General features: G+C 33.1%; 1 protein-coding gene across 1 annotated transcript; it reads right to left on the reverse strand.

Moving 5' to 3' along the window:
- Nucleotides 1-5,026: 5,026 nt before the first annotated feature.
- On the reverse strand, nucleotides 5,027-19,440 carry LOC129216538 (opsin, ultraviolet-sensitive-like; the record flags this gene model as incomplete). The annotated part of the gene is made up of 3 exons (XM_054850753.1): nucleotides 5,027-6,297; nucleotides 14,726-14,856; nucleotides 19,424-19,440. Coding segments are annotated over 3 exons (1,419 nt in total), but the record flags the coding sequence as incomplete, so codon positions are not given.
- Nucleotides 19,441-22,905: the final 3,465 nt, after the last annotated feature.

The raw sequence follows: 22,905 nt of genomic DNA on the forward strand, positions 1-22,905 counted from the left end.
AATTTTTAATTCGCTTCTTGATTATCATAACGTGGAAACGCTGTGAAAGATACGCCAGAGGACATCATTTTTGACGTCATAAAGACCACGCCTTGTTTGAAAAATTGGACATTAAAAAAAAATTAATTAAAAAATAACTGTTGGGAAAATGAAAGTATTTTCTGGGTCCATGTTTTTTATTTTGCTTATTCTATCAAGTTCAGTGACTAAAAGTAGTACTTTTGACTGAAGGAAACAACTCCATTTATACAGCTAAATATTAGCGATGTGGCGATTTACCGTGACTTAACGCCTCCTTAATACTTAATGCCTATCGCATTTGCCTCAAAAAGTGATCCTCCGCCGTAACACCTCTTTCAACGCTACCTGACGACAATACAAGGATAGCGTTGCAATGGGGATAGATCCAAACAATTCAAATCAGATTGTTAATTGGTTAATTTCAAAATTTAAATGTAGAAGTTAATCAATTGTGTTCTCGGGTATTAGTTTCTAATACCTTCTACAGATGACAGTAGCAGGAGTACCAAAATTTACGTATTGGGATCACTTTTGTACGACGTTAAAAGCGAGAAAGCGACAGACATTTAGTTTTTAGGAGGCGTTGAACTGCGCATAAATACAAATGGTAGAAACCTTAGATCACTGAGACAATGATCTAAGGTAAAAACTGCCTCTGCTGTACACTGTTAAAACCAGGAGTGCCACAGGGGTAAAGAATTTCACCCTAGGGTGAAAAAACAGTGCCGCGAGGTGAAACGGAGGCTAGGATGTGTCGTCAAGGTGCTTTTGGTTCCTCAGTGGGTGAACGACGTTAACAAAAGGGATTCAATAGGAGAGCGACTCATTGCGCATGCGCTGTGACTAATCGTCAAACGACAACTTCAGTTTGAATGGCAAACGAAGGAAGTTGCAACGAAATTTGCTTTCACATTGTATGAAGTACAAAACTGAAAATTTCGTGGATTAATCTTCGAAATATCGCGTAAGTAAAGGCATTTGATCATATTGTAGCACTTAGAGCTTTCGAACATATTTAAAGTATGTTGACAACTGCTTATTGTTCCGTTTACCTTATTAAATATTTAATATCTTGCTATTTATATCCTGCAAATCTGTTACCTAAAATTATCTATCAGTACTATCTTGAACAACAACAACATTAAAAATAAAAACGTTTAAATCAGCTGATGATTGAATTGCTAATTCCGGAATAAAAATGCATCGACGTGAGCAGCCAATATACCAATATCTATTTCTTCTCAAATGAAATAACTACGTAGTGGAAACAAATAAAGCAGCAAAGGCGGGGGAAAAAAAAAACTGCCTGAAAAGAAATCTTTCTCACTCAGCGTTTGACTCATGAGTTTCACATCGTGTTTTGGTTAACGTATCTTTCTTAGGCGTTATTGCATGAAGCGAATGTAGTTATCTACTCGTTTTTATTTTTAATCTGACGGAAAACTTGACATTGGAAAGAAGGGCTTTTAAATCAGTATTTATCTTGTACGCATAAGGATACTCAAATATCGAATCTTATACTAAATATTGATATGTTACGCTCGATTAAAATTTTAAACGTTTATGAACGCTTTTATTTTCCCATGATTCTAATCTAATGTTACCTAATATTTCTGGTTGTTCCGACAAATGATTGATAACTACCTTCCCTATTCATTTTCAGTACGGATCATGCAGTAAAAGTTGTCAACAACATATTCATTACTGAGGAATCCAAGTGTGAATATAAGAAAGTTAGTGCATGAACAGATAAATTAAAGTCATGAACACTTCTAAACTATGTTCGAAAGTTGAAATGTGATCAAATGCCGTCGTATATATAAATCAAAATAAATAAAACACAATTGTATTAAAAAACGCAAACAACACGGGGGGGGGGGGGGATCTCTCTAGGAAGCAATAAAGGTGCCATTTTTCTCACCTAGAGTACCATCTTTCACCTACGGTGCACGTTGGGTGAAGGGAGCCAGTTTTTCACCCTTGCTAAGGGTGCAATTTCGGCTCTCTATCGGGTGTCGCTGGTAAACAAGCGTTTCACCACTCAAAGGTGCCAAACGCAACCTGTAGTTTTAACAGTGTAGCCAGAAAGAAAGAAAAAAAAAAAAATCGGAGGGGCATTTAGCTAGTGTTAGTCTTTTACTGTGGTCAAAAAAAAGAAAATTTCTGAAATGGGGGAGGGGGGTAATTTCCAGTTCCCCGCCTCCCGGCTATGTTCCTGAAAACTGCCATAAGGAGGGGAAAATAAAAAATGGAATTTTATTGAAAAAAATCCCTTTTACCAATTTTTGAAGATTTTAAAGAGTTTTAGTTGAAGTGGAAGAAAAAAAATACAGATGGAAAGTTATAATAATTATAGTAATAATGTTTTTTAAAATATTGATCGTGGACAAACTTATTTATTCATTTAATTGCTTACTTATTTTGTTTTATTTATTTATTCATAAGTAAAAAAAATATAACTGCCATTTAGGAAATTTACGTTTTAAAAATGTTAGTTTTTGATAAAACAATAGAAGCGAAAAAAGAAAATAGAAAGATAATTTTTCGTAGTAGAGAAGAAGGGAGAAACGAAACAAGCTCCTATTTACTTCTTGACACGTGAATTTTGTTTGCGACCCAATAAGGTGTTTTCCCCTTTCCTCTTCTTTTTTTTTTGCAAAAGAAAAGGAAAAAAACTTTCGACTCGAGGACCAATAAATACTCGTGAAAAACATTAACGAACGCCTGGTGTTTTTCTTGCCTTCATTCCAAAACATAATAACAATATTAAATGAATTAATAAAACTTAACTTTGGTGTTAAAGAACTGTTACAAAACATATTTAAATGTTTTGAACAAGACATTTTCTTGTCTTGTTCAAAACATTTAAATTGCAGCAATAATACAGATACAATCAACATTGCTGAAAAATCATAAAAAAGTACGAAAAAAAATCACAAAATTCACGCAAAAAATGTCGTATAGAATATTATTTTTATTATGATAATGTTTTCTTTTTTTTGAATAAGGAACATTTTTTTTACGTGGCCGAGCAAAAATCTATGGGGACTGATCAAATTTTTTTGCGACTTAGTGCTGGACTACCGGTTGAATTAGAGCCTAATATGAGCTAATGGTTAGTTTGGCGCCAATCGCTCCAAGAGGGTAGCTCTATCGAACAGTTTTCTTATTGAATCTGACTACTCTCGCAGAATGTAATACTAGGAATAATTACAAAAGATATGATATAGCGGAAACTTGGGAGCGGAGAAATTACATTTTTCAAAACAAACAAGCTGGAAATTTGTTTTGAAAATTACAACGAACAAATAGGGGAAAAAAATGTATTTTTATAACTGTACTTTTCTCGACATGGTAAAAGTGAAAAATACCCACACTGTAAAAAAAAAACTGTAAATTTTGAAGAATAAATCCGTATTTTTTACAGAAAAAAGCTGTTCGTAATAAAATACAGGATTTCTCTGTTTTTTTGAATCTGTAACCGGTTATAAGCGCTTAACTGTTACCATCGCCTCACCGCGTACTTTGTTTTTCTTCGAAATTTCGCCCGCCTGTTTGGATTTTGGTTCTCGTGCTCGAGTTTTTTGATCTTCTATTTATTTAAAGCGAGTAAGTCTTAAATCGTTTGCAACTTCCATTTCATTGCATCCTAATCAATATTTTATTATTATGTTTTTTTGTCATCTGTTACAGAGGCATATTCGGAAATTCACCTTTGTATACATGTATTTCGTAGTAGTATAGTAAATATTGAAATGTATTTAAGAAAGTATAGTTTCATTCTTTAATCTCCATAAAATAATAAATCAGCTTGAATAAATAATTAAAAATACGGAAGATTTCTGTAAAATAAACGGAAGAAAACTGGCGTCCTGGCTGACAGTTTTTTTCCGTAAATTTTACAGATTTTTTTTACAGTGCATAATGTCAAAATAACCACAAGTTTTCAAGATTTTGTATATTCTATAAATGCTGATCTGAGCTCCCTAAGTCCCGACACACGTCCAAGATTAACTCGTCCCACACATTTCGTCTCCTGGTATTGGCGATCACTTTACAGATGATTCTTGAGTTTTAGTAAGTTTTAGAAGCGTGGGTTTTTAAACAATGTCACTGATGAGTCTTCAAAGAGCTGCAATAACAGATGAATATGGCACATGTTGTAACACAAAATTTCTTTCTTTGCTTTGCCACCATTTAAAAACATACTGCACTCATGCTGCCACCTGATTAGCACAATTCCAAAACTTGTTGAATTAGAGTTTATATTCGTATATTTCTCAGCATTATGTGTGTAATACTTCTGAATACATTGCATTTAGCAAACAAATGAATCATATCTAGTAACTCTATATATGTTTATGCAATGTGACGCAATAAAGCGCAATTTAAACTGACATTATGTTTTGGGATAGAAAAATGTGTTTTGTTTTCTTCATTCCACTTTTAAAACTAAATTTTTCTGAATATTTAATTTGTTTTCATATGAAAAATATTTTAAAATATTTTCCTGTCTAATATAAAATAAATTTTTCTGAAAATACAAAAATTACGTTTAAAATAATGATTATTCATTTTAATTATTTTATCACTTTAGTAAGTCTATATTTTCACAAAAAATAAATATATATATATATATATACATATACTTGTGTACATGGAATAAGTAAAAGTATAAAAATGGAGATAGCTATTTTAAAGAGATAGATAAATTTTTAATACAGAAGCCTGTACACCTCAGAGCCAGAAGGACGCAAGTCACATTATCGTTATTTTACAGGAGAGAGGAAAAACTTTTTCCCGTGCATTCAAAGGATGGGGCAAGCGCGCTTTTTTAAAAATATGGTAAAAAATTGAAAAGGATTTTTTTTTTTTTAAAAGAATTACGTTTACATGGCTCGATGCGGAATAGACTTCTACGTACAATGCACTAATAAACGGAAAATCGCAATTTTTGGACTTGCGTCAGTCTGGCTCTGAGGTACAGAAGTTTCACCTCGCTCGTTCAAAACGATCTTCGAGATTTAAAACGAATAACATCACTATACGTTTCTATCATGTAGATTTGAGGTATTGGAAACACTTGCATGCTTTTTAGACTTATGCTAGCGTCTTCTTTGACTAGTTTAGAGTTTGAGACGTTTGAAGCCGAGCCATCAACTCCAACAGAATTGTTTGCAACTGCGTTGTCATTACCATCTAGAATTGTTTTTTCTTGGGAAGTGTTTCTCGAATAAGTAGTTTCGAGTGCCTCAGGTTCATGATCATGCGCTTTGTGGATAATGTTTAATTCCAATGATTCTTGTTTGTGTTTGGCTTGCTGCTTCATCAGAGAACGATAACTTGGTATTTCTGAGGGGGGTTTCGAGTTAGCAATGTGTGAGATGTGGTTGGATAAATGATTGAGTTGGTCCTGCAAAGAATAGACAAAAAGTTGGGAATGCCGTTCCTCCGTAGGTGAAATCACATCAAGTGGCCCATCGAATGAAGACAGATCCGCGTTGTCGTCTGAGATCGTGGCGTCGTGGGATTTAGTTGATATCCTTCTCATGAGGAAAGAAGTGACTATTTGTTTCGCGCGGAATTTTTTGCCTTTGTTGATGGAAAGAAGCTTTCTGATGAACTCCTTTTTGAATTCTTTGTTACTCAAGCCATACATAAAAGGATCCAGAAGCGAAGCTACTTTGCAGAACAACGCAGGGATCATCGAGTTCATTGGAGTCAGCGCGGAGTGTTCGCCAAATACGCCTAGCAACGCGACAATCGCGTAAGGAGTCCACGCAATTGTCCACAAGGAAATTAGATAGAAGGAAATTTTAATCAACTTAACTTCGAGATTTCTTTGATTTTCAATGCTCTTGCTTCTGCTTCGCAAACCTTTTGTCTGTAAGATGAACAGCCGTTGACTCTCGTTGAAGCTGAGCACGATTCCGATGTAGCATCGACATATGATGATCATGGGTACACAATAAGCAGCTGCGAAAAAAGAAAGAACGAATATACGATCCTGCATAGTGTCTGATAAGTAATCAAAGCTGCAGCTGGTTAAAAAGCCCTCTGGTACGTAACGGTTTATGCCAAAAAGTGGCATGCTGCTGAAGACTAACGCGTAAATCCAAATGGAGATAACTATTATCAAAGCTCTGGACTTCGTCATTCGACTTGATGGATCCAGTGGTCTTGAAACGCAAACGTATCTTTCGGCGGCCATCATGGCTATGGTCATGATTGCTGTCGTTCCAGAAAATCCGCTGAAGAATCCGTAATAAGTACACCCTAAAAAGATAATAAACAACATCACATTTAACTCACAATTGAAAGATAGTTTCAAATGGTATATGAAATTTATTTAATTAGAGTAAAGAAGGACAGGATTAGAGTAAGCGGACGCAGTCTTGAAGACACACGGAGCCATTTAATTGTCCATGGACACGAAAAAAAAAAAAAAAAGGACAAATGTATTTTCCTCTTTTCAATCAGAAATTTTATTTTGCCTTCAGTGGAGGAAAAAAACATCATTATTAGGGGCTTGAAAACATGTCTTCGAAAGAATAATATCATTGAACCACTTCAAAATAATTTTTATGAACTATTTTTTCTGATAATTGAGAGAAGCGAGGGAAAAATTTAAACTATTATCAAACGAATTTCGGCAGTTTCTAAAATTTCCTTGCATTATACTATATTAAGAAGTGATAAGCAATGGCACGGTGTAAAAATACATTAATTCTATATTATAAGTATACTTAAATTCATTGTAAATATTAATTATATCTGTGAATGCAACTTGAATAAATAGTGTAAATATTTCGGAAAGCTTCTTTACTGAATATCTGCAGCGGGACTTATATGCAACATGTGGTGTTTTCAAAAAATTTTAAAACTTTTTTTACAATATTTTTAAACATGGGGCTCATAGAAGTTATTCTGATACTCTATTTTTACCCCGAAATATAAGCGAGAAAACTTTTTAAAATTCCAGAAAAAAAAGGATTTTAATTATTTTAAAAATATTTTAGGTTAGAATATTCCAGTCTCCCTCCTTTGCTACAAATTTTCATACTTTTGAACGTTTCACTTCTCTAGCCCCTTAGAAGAATGTTAGCGGTTAATAAACGCTCCCTTCTCCTTTAAAAAAAATGCTGGAAAAAAAAGAGAATTATTCGGCTTTTTAAATCCTATCTTTTTTTTATCCATAGGCATTGTGAGAGTTTTCAAAACTCTTAATTTAACAAAACTGATAACTGAACTCTTAAGTTAACAAAACAGATCACACACTCGCGTATATATTCATACGTCCTCTTCATCAATCATATCTACTTTGTAACAGACTTTATAATTTCCATTTCATTACACTATGAATTTACTTCCGAAACTTTTAAGGTCTGTATTCGCCAATTATTTCATAATACCATCAACAGTAAACTTAACTACGTCACTGTATCAAATGAGAAAAGAAAACCTTACTTTTACATGTATGGAGTAAAATATCCGTGTTGTTAAATATACAATTGAGAAAATGATAAATCTATACATCTAAAAATGGTTGTATGTTTGTGTGTATGTATGTACATTTTTTCTAAAAATCCTGAGTTTACGCCGAATCTTCGCCTACTTTGGCATATAGGTCCTTTGATAGTCAGGAATTCATTTAGGGAAATTTTTGGTCACGTATATGGAGGATTTTTCTAGAAAATCCGTGAAACGGAATGTTTACGCCTATTAATAACAATGACTAAATTTTTGGAAATTAAAAAAAAAAAATTCCAAAGAGGAATAAATCTTGAGTTATAAAAGTGCTTTTTTTCTGTTTGTTGAAGTAGGAAATTGCACTGTTTTCTCCTTTTATTTAAACCTGATAGTTGAACACGCGTCACTTGACACAACTTTTATTTTCGAGGTTGTTTCTGCAACCCCGGAAAACGCAGCTAGTTAATTTATAAACTGATGATTTTTTCATATATTTAATTTCTAAACTATTCCTTCCATAAATCTTTCCTGATGTAAATATATGAAATTTTACATTACAGAACATGTATTTTCGACATTTGTACGGTTGTTGTAGTTCAGACGACATTTTTAGTTGCTAAACAAGATTCCAGTGATAGTTAGATTCGATTGTATTCATGATTTTAAAATTGAAAATGTCCAATATATTTACTTTTAATAGCAGCATCATTTTTCAGGAGTAAACAAAGTCTTCATATTTCTGACTATTTAGGGTCAGCTGAGGTAAAAAGAGGCATGGGGTAAAGGAAAAAAAAATATTACCGTACTTGAGGTAATTTTTGAAACTAAATAGTCTGTGAGTGAGGACTAGGTAACATACAAAAGAGATTCAACTGAGATTTACGCGTTTTTCTAAGCAGTTTTTTAGGCGTCGTCATTGTTTGAAGATAACACTCGGGAAAAAGTTGTCTTTTAAAGTTTAGTGAGCTTATATTTTACTAGCTGCGTTGCCCGGCTTTGCCCGGTCTACCTTGAAAATAAAAATTGTGTCAAGTGACGTGTATTCAACAATCAGGCTTATATAATTATAAATAAATAAAAAAAGCATCATACAAAATTTCCCTCCCAAACAGTGACGACAGATATTAACATACTTTTAGGAAATTAAATCGAGGAAGATGGATTTAAAAAGCGTAACCATGGAAACACAATTTAAAATAAGTTTAAGGAATTAAAATGCGAAAGAAAATGGTTAAAAATTTGAATGGACATGAGATTTTTTGAACTTGATTTAAAAATGCTTGTAATTTTTTTTCCTTTGGAGATAGAAGCTCAGTTTTTAGATAATAGGTCGAGATGGATATGGAGTAAAAAATATCGCTTTTTCCAATGGTGTCAAAAAGAAAACTGTGGGACAATTCCTTCACTTTTTATTGATGGATTTAATGAAGAAAGTAGTGCCTAAATTTCAGCTAAGTCTAAAAAATTTCGAGTTAAAGCCACAATTAACTCCCGCCATAATTAAGTCAGAGCCTTGAAACAAATTGCGTAGAACGTGGAAAATTCTACCCTTTCCAATGATATGCATAATATTAATATATGCAAGTAATTTTTCACCCCCATATTTGGGAATTCGAAAATTAGGCCTAAATTGTAATTAAAAAAAAAAAACTACTCATCGAATGTTTTTCGAACCGATCTGCAAACCTTTCCGATGCTAAAACAATGATACTGTGAAAATTTCAGTGAAATCGTCCGGGTAGTTGAATGTTTTGCGCGTTTAAACAAACAGACGCTTTTTGGAGACTTCATTTCATACTATGTAGAGATTTTCAAGCAGGCCTGTTAATGCGAAGTAGCTGGTTTCAACAATTTTTACTTATCATGTGGACGGTTACTAAAATCAATTATTTATGAATTTCACCATCATAGCTTGTTTGATGCGCAGTTTAGCCCTTATCATATAAATCAACCTCTGTAAGTTGACCACCTGTTGAAGTTGACCACTAAAGTAGGGCACCGAGAATAGTCAACTTACACAGGTTTCACTGTACTGCACTCTGGAATAAATGGAAACAGGAAAGCTTTTCATAAACATGATTTCATTTGCTAGTAAACAGTCAAAAAATCTATTTTTTCAAACACAGGCACTCTCAGATAGTGTAGTCTTGCTGACAATGCACAAAATTGCATCTCTGTCTCAATTCGAAAGAGAAGAATCTAAAGATGAAACATTGAAATTCCATTTTCCTTTACCCCGACTGACCCAACTGCATTAACAATACACACTTAAGTTTTACTTTATTGTTATTCAGACATGGTATATTGTCATATAGTTAAACTCTTCCTTAAAATTTTATGTATTTTATTTTATATTCTGCTGAATTTCTGAAGAATCTTTCAGAAGTAGCAAAGAGAACCATCTTAAGAGTTTTTAACCATTTATGGAAAACAGGAGTTTCCCCGTCCTTATAGATAAAAGCCATCGTTATTCCATTATTAAAGAAAAACAAAGAACCCTAATTACTCAATAATTGTAGACTCATATCCCTTACTAGCATTATGGGGAAAACAATAGAGAGACTCCTGATAAATCGATTGAACTGGTATCTTGAGAATAGTAATATACTTGCCTCAGAGCAAGCTGGCTTCCGTAAAAACAGATCTATAAATGATTATGTGTCATTGTTTAGCCAGGTTATCAAAGATATCGTTGATAAAAGGAATATATTGACTGCTGCTGGCATTGACTTCAAGAGTGCATATGACTCTATCTGGCAAGAAAAATTACTGCAGAAACTTTGTTAGCTTTGGAATCACATCCATATGTTTGATTGGCTTCGGTCCTTCACGGGTCACCGTGCGTGTAAAGTCAAATATGGAAATGATTTCTCCAAGTTCTTTATTTTACAAACCGGTCTTCCCCAGGGAGCTGTTCGCCGTTGCTTAGTCTTCAATATTTACATCAATGATTTGATTGAGACTAGGGATTGCAATACCGGAGCAAAAATTTAATACCCGTATTCAGTATTTTTAGAACGTGACACCGGAATACAGGTATTAATACCGGTATTTGAAATTTCTTAAAATATGTTTGAAAACATCTTGTTTTGTTGCCACATTTCATAATTTTGTACAAAAATTGTATTATTTATGAAAACGTATTGTGAGCAAATAGAAAATGAAGGAACAAATGTTATATTTAAAAATCAATGATAGCAAAAAACAATACATATATTTAACTGTCTTAAAACCTGGAACTCATTTTAGTGCTCAACTTTCCTACAGTTGAAAATACTCTTTCTGAATTTACTTAGGTCGTGGGCACTGTTATTAATGCGCGATACATGTCGTGTCTAGAAGTCCTTCATCTTCAAATAATTAGGTCTCTTGCGTGTTATCTTTGGATAAATCCTTTGTGTGTGTGCGTGTGTTTCCTTTGTATTGTGTGTATTATTATTATTTTTTAATTAATAGCTAGTTCTAATTTCTTCCCGAAAGACACTACCAATAGCCAATATTATCATCATTTTCTGTTAAGCAGGTTTCTCTTAAGTTTGGATTTCCTTTTTATTAGCCCTCTGGTTTGAAATTTACGAATAACTTGACTAAATTCGAACTTGTTAGCTTCTCTTATTCGTTTTCTTTCCAAAATCATTTAAAATTTCAACTATGTAAACATCTGGAAATATGTTTCAATTGATTATGCTTTACCTCTATACAAATTCTCAAGGCACTATATAATTTCTAAATATTATCTAACCAAGTATAAAGACAAATAGCGATACAGGAAAACAAACCAATGGGGATAACAAATTACCATTTGTTATGCTAACAAGAAAAAGTTTTTTGTCAAAATGTAGTATAGTTGAGACGCATAATTAAAAAAAAAATCATGAAGTATTACTGCAATTGATGGCTAGAATAAATAGTTTATACGACAAATGCATTCAAAATTACACAAATTACACTCGAAATTAATTTTTACGATAGGGAAAGTGAGTGGTCAGGGAAATAGAAAAAATAAAAACATGGTGCACTAAAGCGCACGAAAATGCGATTCATCTCACCATCTAGTAATGACAATATCATTTTGATATCATTCCGCTACTTTTATTTAATGATATATTAGTTTGTGCTTTCAAAGCCAAATTTTTACAGCAATAGATTGATTTTCATGTTCTGTATTATGGAAACATAACCGTACATTAAAAAAAAAAATAAGTAAATCTTTAATAAGTTAAATTGAAAAATCTCTCAATTGAAACTATTTATTATTTTCAGCTAATACCGAAAACACCTATATTTTACCTCAGCAAATACCGATATTACGAAATTGAAAAATTGCTCGCAATACCGGTATTTGGTATACCGGTGTTGCAACCACTAGTTGAGACTCTAAGGGAGCTGGTTTTGAGTGCCTCTTATTCGCAGACGATCTAGTGATCTGGAACCTGGCACCAAAGAAAAACACAAAAACTAATATTGAGAATAGGCTTAACGAAACGCTTATGTACTCTCAAACTAGTGTTGGAAAAAATAACTTGGAGAAGACAGCTGCTCAATCGTTTTCGTTGTCACACCAAAGCTTTAGACCAGACTGGCTTAGCAGACAAAGCTTTAGAAAGACTTGACGATACTACATATTGGATGGACTACAAACTTGAAGCAAGAAACGTCAAGACCCAAGATGAATTCCTTGTCTACAAAAGCCTAGCAAATAGAGAAACCCTCGAAATCTCCAAGGAAGTACAGCTGCTCCTGAAACCCAGAAATCCCATGAGCCTGATAGGGATTGAAACAAACCTAAACTTGTCACAATTTATTTCAAAAAAAAAAAAAAGAAAAAAAGAAAGAAAGAAAGAAAAGAAAGAAAAAGAAACTTCTGCGGATATTGTAAAGGGTGTTGCTTTACAGACCATCGAGACTGCATATAATGAGAATGAGTGGCTGCATGTTTATACAGACAGCTCACAATTTTCAAAGCATATGAATGTTAGAGCTGGTGATTTCCCTAAACTGTTAGTCTTTTATGCACCTCTTGGACTACGGAATTTGACTGCGAAGTGGAAACACTGCGCATTGCACTTAACCATCTGACTTGCCTACTTTGGAAATTTAAATAGGCTGTACTTCTGTCCGACTCACAGGCTGCCATTCAGTCTATTAGTTCGTTCCAGACTCCTATGTTAGAAAAGATTTTTCAATGCCAGGAAATCTTGAAATTTTTGAAACCCCAGCAAACACGTGTAATATTGCTATGGATTCCTGGGTATTATGACCTATATGGCAATGATCAAGCAGATTTTCTCACCAAAAGGAGTGCTATGCTAATAGCCTGGAAAAGTCAAAAGATCACCCACCACACTGCTAAGCCGTCTATGAAACTGCTTAAGAGATCAACACATCAGTAGGAACTCCTCAGTTAAATGTACCACAAATACAGAAGAGATCGACTTCAGGACATTACCGATGAACCTAGACGGCAGGCAGTAGCTCTGATCCTTCTATCAGCAGAACATGACTGCCTACTCGTTCACCTTAACCGCCTCGGCTTTCTTGATGTGGCTACTTGCTCAGTGTGTAACAGAAATGAAAATTCGATCAAGAGCACCTACGTTCCTGCAGTGCCTCCATGGAGAGACTGAGGCATATAGATATTGGGAGGCATAAAGCATAGTGGAGCGATAATCTCAGATTATTATTTGAACTTTTTGATGTTTTTACTCTTTTGCTGTTGTTCTCTTTCATATATTTCATGCATTATTCTGTATGATGTACTTACTACCCCAGCCATTGGGAGTAAAAACAAATATTCCACACAGTGGACCCCGAGAACAAAAGTGACACAACTAAAAAAAAACATTGGAGGAAAGGTTTTATGCAGTACAGTCGAACCTCGCGTATCTGGGCTACATTTATCCGGATCTCCGGATTATTCTAATTAAATATGTAGCACTTAAAAAAGTAAAAGTAAATAAATGCTTACATCTAGATTATTTTAAATATGATAGCGAAGAAAGTTTCTATACGGCACCGAACATTCGCCTTTTATATTGTTTAACTGTACAGCTCCTGCATTGATTGTGCTGTAAATAATGGTTATCTAACAAACACCACTGCTGCTAAACTATAGTAATAATGTTAGATTGACCGTGCTTTATTTAAACGACCCACGTGTTTGAACCACCGGAAGACAGTAGACTAATTCTTTTTGAAGAAAATATGTAAAAAAATGCTTTGATATTTTTTGATGTCGTTTACCAATTTCGTTCAATTTTTGCTGTGAAATATGTTTTTTTCCCCTTGTCGTAATGAACTGGAAGTTCGTTTATCCCCATTGCCTTTGGCCCCAGTTAGTCCGGATAAACGAGGTTGTACTGTATTTCTTTAAACTGATTTATGTTTGGAGCTTGGGTTTTGTAGTCAAAATTAACAGTGTTTAAAAGTTTGAAAATATTTCTTCTCAATCATGAGATTCTAATAACGCGTCATTATTGATTATGTCGTTTATGCGCTACAGGGTGTCCTGAAAACGACTGACTGTTTTCAAAAACGTATAACAAGAAAACGGTTAATGGTAAAAAAATAATTCCTGCAGAAAATTCACATGGTGGGCTGAAACTTTTTTCTAACCAGAGTAGCACATTATATAATGTGATTCAAAAATTTTCCAATAGATGGCGCTGCTGATAGTAAACCTTTTAATCAAAGAAAGATAAAATATTACAGAAAAATTTTAATGAACAAAGTTACGTGACAATATTATAAAAATGTCTACCGACGGCTACAATCTCATGTCGCAATCGGAGAAAAATTCGGTGAATATCAATTCTTCTTTCTTGATTTATCGGATTACTAGCTGAAGCGCCATCTACGGAAAAACTTTTGAATTAAAATTTTGAACTCATGGGATAAAATCTACTTCCCATTACATGAACTTTCTGCAAGAATTGTTTTTTTTTATCACTAACCGTTTTCCAGTTATAAATTTTTGAAAACATTCAGTTTATTTCAAGGCACCGTGTAGGTACATTTAGTTTTGCGTGAGTCTTGGGACAAGAAAGAGCATTGAATATACATTTTTTCAGAAGTTAGCACGTTTTGTTTCCACATTGTTAAGTTTTGTTACTTCTGTAGCCGGGGTGCATTATGTGAAGAGTTAAGGTAATTATTGTTCAAAGTGAAAATTTCAAGAAAGAGGTATCACTCCAATCTTCGAACAAATATTTCTAAAAATGTTAGAGATACATACAAGCCGATCCAGCGGCTGGTCCACCATGGAAGCTATTATAAATGAAAATTCCCATGCAGTGCATCATAATCATGTCACTTATGGCTAAATTGATCACCAAGTAGTAAGATGCCTTCCGCAACCTCTTGGTCCTAAAGAAAGAAAGGAAAAATCAATAATCGTAACCTGTTATAGAAAATGCTGCATAATTAGTTTTCATACATCGGAAAATATAAGATTGCACACACATTCAAAACTATGTCATATACATACAGGAAATAGTGCAAAAATGTGCACTGGTGTAAATATGAGCACCCCTCCTTAAGTGGCTCTGGAAGATGCTGAAAACTGTTGTCCAGGACTGAGGACGGTGCCACTTGTTGATGTAAGATACCTCAGAGCAGTTAGTACCATTCTTTCAAATAGTAGTTTGGATGCAGCGTGAGTGATTACGAAAATTGATACTTGTTCTGGACTGCAAACTTTTGAGAGTCATCTGAAAGAATTATTTTTTCATGTTCTCATGGTTATTTAAAAATAATTTCTAACTAATGTCTGAAAAGTGGAGGTTCTAAGCTACTTTTAGAAGCACGTTTTTAGTGACACACACCATTTGGTCACCTGAGATAGCGGCCAATTTTTTTAGGACATGTTAGTGAACATTATGGACCCGCATTTAACTGACTGCTGAAGAACCGCAATGTTTCTCGGGAGTTTCAAATGCAGTTTTTCCTGTTCGAATTGCCTCCGAGCTTCATTCCCTTACATTAAACGGAGAATCATTGTTCTTGGAAACATTGCAGCAAAGTACAGCATCATCACTGGACCTCAACTTGATGCCTCTCATCTTGAAAGTTTAGTATTTCTGCAGACTATAAATGAATTTGTTGAATGTATATCATGTGATAGATATTTATGGTTTCAAGCCGGTCCCGATTTTGGTTTTGGAAGGCTTGAGCACCAGGGTCGCCGAGTCAAGGCGGCCCCCTTGTAGGCTTGATCGTCAAGTCCCTCTTCCCCTTTTGCACTAGTAAAATTCATATTACTCCGATTCCGAACCAGGCCCCTAGTGTCCGGCTTGGCTAACATGACCTCTTGTCGGCCCCGGTAAGGAAAGGAAACATTGAGGGCCTTATGACGTTTTGCATTGCAATACATTTTCTTCGCCCCCTCTCATATCAGCATATTAAATTGCAATAAAAATGGTATTTTCAAATGTAATAAATACGAATTGTGTGACTGGTATGTCATATTCGGATACAGATGTACACCAAATAGTAGAATTGTAAATAAACACAGCTGAAAAACTGCATTTTATAACAGCATTTGAGGTTCCCATACAGTGGGGCTCCCAAATCCTATTATAAAAAGCATCATTCGATTTTTCTTCATCTTTCTTAAACTCAAAACGATTAAAAATACTTTCTTAACATGTAATATTAAACTAAGGCCAAAAGAACTTCCATTTAAGCTAACAACCTAAAAGTAGTTATAAGTTTTTCCATATTTTTCCCCTTCAAGTGATTCTTGAGAATATTCAGGATAAGCGAAAACTCTACTTTTGAACGCATAAGCTGTTTTTGGCTTTGAAGCAAAAAAACAAATCGGGTCTGTGAAAAGTTTGATTGAAGTGGAGATATATCAGCGGATTAATGTTCCTTGCTCTTAACTTTTGACATTATATTTTTTTTCGCTTGGATTATTATTTAAAGAAAAGCCCAGATGTTGCGCATTGTAGTATTAGAAAGATTTAAAAAATATTTTACTTGGAAAGTGAAGATTAAAAAGAAATATACTTTTATAGGAATTACAAACACTTTCGAAATGGAAACTGACGAATAAGTAGTTTTGCACGTCATTTTTGCGCATTGAATTTCTTGAAAATGAAGTTCAAAGCTTTCATTCACAATACACATACACACTCTTCAAAAGTGAAATTGCAATACCCGGGGGAGCCCCAAACTTAAATTTTTGGCAGAGAATGGAACTCTAAAATTTGCTGAGCGATGATAATTTTGCCGAATAGTCAGGCGAAATTTGCAGAATAAGGAAATTTTAGGAAGGTCACATTGACCTCTCGTGACCTCTGTGCAACACCATGAAAGAATGGGCGAAGCGCCTTGAAAATTGCTGGAGCGATAGTGGTGAGTTGGACACACGAATGATTAAAAAACAGAAATAAATAACTGAAAATTAACCTCTATATTCAGTATCTAATACGTCTATCACGGGCATATATCTGAGCCTCAATTCGGTGAGGAATACTATCAATGAGTTTATTCTATTCAGAGTCACAACTGACTACAACTGTATTTATGTTGAGGACTGCATACTAAGTGCCTTGCCTCCAATGAGTTTATTGATAATAATAGATAGACCTTTCTTTTCACTTTGCTACGATTATGTTTTCTTTCTTTCTCAACTTTTTTTTGTGAAAACACGTATGACTGTGTTTCTATGAAGAATTCTTAATTCGAGTAAAACGTTCTGCAGTTAAGAGAATTTTAACGGCGATATCGTTTCATAAGTTCCAAAGATAAAAAAAGCTTTAAGAATATTTTATGTAGCATGTTAATAGTTCCTTTTTTAAGCAATTTATAAGTTGTTCATATAATTGGTAATTAAATATAAGCAACTTACTTATTTCTTTGAAACTTTCAAATTAGAAAGAATATAGGGTCTGGTGGGGGAAAGTGGTCAATGGGGTAAAGTGGTCATACGTCAAATAGATGGCTATAGTTTGGAAATAAATGTTCGAATGAATGTGAAAATTTTATTTTAGAGTAGAGCAGCTAGAAACTACATTTTGAATACAAAATTTTATAAATGGCAAAATTTTATTTGGTAAAAAAAAATATTTTGCGTGAATATGAAAAAATTTAAAATCTAAACACCTATTTTAACTTCCTTGGGAAATTTTGTTTGTTAGAATTAGGAAGAAATTGACTGTACAGGAAGCTTCCTCCATGTCTCAAGAACTCTTACGCATTAGCAGTTAGCTGAATCTATTTTAGATAATTTTTTAGAACAACTTAAGTAAGATGGGGTAAAGTGGTCATAGTATTAGGCTTAACGAATATTGTTCTTCTAATGTCACTTAATCTTTAAGTATAAGGCAGATACAAATTAAATATTAATTTTACTTAATATGTATTGTTTTTACAGTAAACGGGGTTAAATATACGAGTATATGCATATACATACGCATATATACTCGTGTAGGCACATACATAGACGTATTCACATAAATGCGCCAATAAATACGTATACGGGTATCTGCAAGAATTTTTTATCCATACAGCTATACATTCTACTATACACCTATATGCTCGCTTATACTGGTATATATAATCAGGGTTCATACACTTTTGGTTAAAAAAAGTTCCCTGACTTTTCCAGGTTTTCCAGGTTGTTTTTTTAGAAAATTCCAGGTTACTCGCTTCATTAAAAATTTAAGTTTAAATAGTAGTATTTTCAAAATAATTAAAATTGTTTAAAGTAGCAATGCAGAAGAACTGAAACTTCTCCCCTTAGATTTAAAAAAAAAAAAACTTAGATTTTTTTCCTTTGTTTTCTCTGTCAAAATTTTAAGTTTTTTTTAAACATTTTGTTCAAAATTGTTTTAATTTGTTTACTATTTGTTGAAAACAGAGTACTTTCAACTTATTTTAGGGTTTTTTTGATGTCACGCGTAATATTATAGCGTTTTGCTGTAGTCCTGCAGCAACCTTTTAGCATCCGCTTTTGGTTTACAATACTTTTTATTTTCTTATAAGTAGGTTACACAAAACATATTGAGCAAAACGCAAAGCTAAATTTTAGTATAAATATGGTTAACTTGTTGCATCAATTGGCATACCATGTAATGCATAGTAACAAAAATCAACATCCGCCGATCATAGGCCAATGCCAATAATCTTTTTTTTTTTTCACATATTAAAGGACGCTTACATTAAAATTTCAAATTTTCTTTTCCAGAAAGTATTTGTTAATTTTCAAAAATTCACAACTTTTTGCACATTTTAATGTTATTTTCAATGTTACTCATTGATATAAACATCCAATTCTGTTTCTGGAAGTTTAAGTCTATTTCCATTGTGCAAACGATCAAATATTGCGACGAAGTGAAAAATTTAAAATATGTAGATTTTTGGATTTGTAGTATAAAAGTAGTAATAAATAATTAATAATCCTTAAACAGGGGCGGAATGGCCACGTGTGAGATGTGGAAAATTCCACATGGGCCGTCCTTAACTCGGGCCGTTTTCTGTGCATTCAATGTGTACGTACCGTTTTCCTCAATATAATTTTTAAAAAAAAGTTCTTAGCTAGGCCAACCGTTCTTATATCGAGGGCTGCAGCCAGAACTGCTCTTTTCTGGGTGGGTGAGGGAGAGGAGGGGACAGCCGCTCCTTTTCCAACGATCACTCTAGGTCACTCTCAGGACGTTACATACTCTGTTCTTGCTTAACTATTACCGTATCTTATTAGGTATGGAAAACGAAACAATGTTTTTGTTGGGTGGTTTTCGTCCGAAGCGAAGCCTTCAGGGTCCAAGGGTGTCTCTCGTATCTGTTCGGGATTGATGTTTCCTGGAATTCTGGTAAGGAGTTTTATTGGGGGTGGGGATCTTTTTTTGCAGCTATCTGAGACTGTCTGAGAAAAGATTACATTGAACCTTTTTATAATGAAATACGAGAAAGGCGCCATCCTAAGAACAGAATGTATAGGAGCAAAACGTCTGCTAAAAAGCTTTTTTTCCCCCTTTTCATCCTTCGTTTTTTTGTTATGTTTCCTAGCACTTTGCAAAATAGATAGATTCATGACTTTCTCAACCAATTAGATAATTTTGAGATCTCCTCAATTTCGTCTCTGAGGAAAAAAACGAGTCATTTGTTATACACCGTGTTGACTGCTCAATGGGATTGCATGTGTTTTAAATCCAACGGTGACAAGAATCTTCTTTAGGTAAGTTTAATATTTTTAATCATCATGTGTTTTTTAATTTTTTTTTGTCATTAGCACTTTAAATAATAAGAACTTGAACTATCGGTTTTAATTATAACAAATTGACGGTGTTACACAAAAATGGGTCAACCCACCAAGCAGTACTTTTGAGTAAATTGAGTTCTAAGCTGAACTTCATAGATGGCATATTAATTCAGAATTTGGCTTAAATCGCCTTTGTATCCCCGTAGTGCATCAGTTTATCTGCCAAACTATGTGAATAACTCTTTATTTTTTGGAAATTTTTTGTTGGATAACTCATTTTTGTATAACACCGTCCATTTCATCTATTTTCGTTTAGCAAAAATAAAATTTACAAAAGTACAAACAGCATAAATATTTAAAACAGTGATTTCCAACATTTTTTTATCCGTCGCCCCCCTTACCTTTTTCCATGAAAAAAGCAAGTTTTAGAGCAACGTAAAATCGATATGAGGTATTTTTTGCATACAGTGAAACCTGCGTAAGTTGACCACTCGCGGTGCAGTACTTTGGTGGTCAACTTAGACCGGCGGTCAACTTATAAAGGGCAGTAATGATTTTTTGAAATATTTTTTGTCATTTCTCGCATCGTGTATTAATTTTTCGAGGAATTCACCCTTATTACTCTTTCTATTCAACTAACTTTCATTGTTTAACATTATTGAAAGTGAAACATTAATTAAAAATACTATTCAAATAGTTTTGTTTTTCCCTTGTTTTAGACACCGTAGTTTTAGAAATTCCATATGTGCCAGCTAATTTTCTCTGGCTTTCTCCTTTTTCAATTCATTTTAATATTTCATACTTTTTATTAATTTCAAGTTCAACTAACTTTCTTTTTGAAGCTTTTTTTATGTAACATTTATAGCACAAAGAGCAACAAGCTCGACTCTCTCAGTTCATGAAGGCAAAATTAAAATGTCAAGGGGACTAACGGCCCAAGAAATTGAAGAAAAAAAGGAAAAAAATCTAGCATTAAGACTTATTAACTTTACAAATAGACACTGCTGGCCACTAGGGAGATGCCCTACCCATTTTGTTGCAGAGGGCCCAAAATGTACAGATCCGGGCCTTAGCACAATTCCAGTATTGATACAACCTATTGCAACTGAAAGAAAACACTTCAGACTTTTCTACTGACACCTATTTTTATTGAACAAAGTACAAAAAACTATCCCAAGTAGAACAACAAATGAAAAACAAGTTTGGAGAATAAAGAGCAGCATAAGCTTTATGCTGCTGGTTTAGTTAGTAAAATGCTAGTCCGTCATCAAAGCATTAAAAACATTCTTGGAAAGCTATCAAATAATAATGATAATACAATAATAATAAATTAATTCATAATAAAATAATTTACTGAAGAAAGTTTTAAAAAATAAACCAAGTGGTAAACATACAAAGGTTTTTTTTACAATACTCCAAACCAAATTTGGCGTACATGTAAATTTCAGTTTTGCTGTTAAATAAACAAATTAGTTAAAGAAGAAAAAACCGAGAGAGAAAATGAGGAAGTGTTTAACGCTACAGTAACCAATCATAATTTCCTATATCAGTTGGTGTTTTCTATTGCATATAAGCAATCTTAATGAATTCTTAAAGCAGATTAATAAAGTGTAAGTCTAAAGAAGCTCAGCTGGCTCAGCACTTATAAATTGAATCAATATCATCAACTACAGTGATTTATCATTATAAATAATGTCTTCACGATTTTTAAAGCAGAAATACATTAAACAATATCCAATTAATCCCCCCACCCCCTCATCTATGGGAGGGATGAGGAATCATTTCGCACTAAATGAATTGAAAGTCACATGCAATCTCAGAACTAAGCATTAAAAAAATAAATAAATAAAAGGTGCGGCTATATGAAAAGAACTTTTTCTCATCAATACTTTTTCATTCTGTAAAAATTACGGATTGCGATGAAGAAGTTTAAAGTTTCAAAACTAATTAAAAAACGTCTTTGAAGTTGTATATTTCGTTTCGGCATTTAAAAATAAATTACCTTTTACAATACTATTTATGATAAAAATTGAAACTAATAAGTTTAGGGACATTAGGATGTCTTCTTATGTAAAATGGAAAATAATGCACAATTGATTGATATGAAAATTAAAAATAAAAATATTTTAAAAGATTTTGAGTTTACAGCGTTTAATAGATTTAATGCGATTTTTAAAATTTATTATTTGTAATTCGAGCATTAAAGTTGTTTCTAAAGAACAAATCCGAACATTGCACTTCAGTTTTTCCCAGCAACCTTTACTTTTGCTCTAAAATTTTCCAGTTGCTGTATTTGTGTTTTAATGTTCATAAAACACTAGTGCATTAAAAAAAAAGGACATTCGTGTGGAATATGTGAAGGACAATGTCTATTACCAAAACAAAGAAAGAAAAAGTATATGGCTTAAAGCTTCAACGGGTATGAGTTGCTTTAGTTTCCATAAAATTCTTAGTTGTTTAAGAATTGTTCTAAAGTATCTAAAAAATTTAAGTATTTGTCTGAAATTTTTCATTTTTTTTTCACTACCTAAAAGTTTTCATTGTTTTGCAAACGAATTTTTAAAATAAAAACGCTAAATTTGGCTTCTATTTTATCGTTATATTTAATTATCAAGAATAATTTTTTTTTATGTTTAATATTAGTTTCTGTGGTGAATTTTAAATTTAAGAATTTAATATTTATGTTTACAATTGCCTGCATACTTGCATATTCGGCACAATATATGCATTACCAAGAGTTCCCCGCCTTGTTTTTAAATAATTTCAGTAAAAAAATTTAATTCGAAAAAGAAAATATATTAGTTTTACTTATTATGATTGTTGTGTATGTAATTCAAGTAATTCAATTTTAACTTATCACAGGTATGTAATCTAGATGTTGAAGTTGCATTTTAATTTGAATTAGTTTTTTGTTTTATACCGAGAAAATCAAGTATAAATTAAAGGAAAAAAACACTGTTAATTCTTTTTTAATTTAACAGTTTTTTGAAACATTAAAATAATTGTTCAGTCAAATGACACTCAATTCATTAACGCAAAAAATGTTGTCTGTGCAAAAAAAAAATTTGTTTAAACGTAAATATTAAAGGTTTTTATTATTTTTTCTCTCTTAACATTTACTTACACATTGATCATTGGTTACAACTTATTCAAAGTTCCTATTTATTATTTAAGAAATGATATCATTTAAAGCGTATAAGACGGAATTA

This window comes from Uloborus diversus, chromosome 2 (genome assembly GCF_026930045.1).
Source record: "Uloborus diversus isolate 005 chromosome 2, Udiv.v.3.1, whole genome shotgun sequence".
Classification (NCBI taxonomy): Eukaryota; Metazoa; Arthropoda; class Arachnida; order Araneae; family Uloboridae; genus Uloborus; species Uloborus diversus.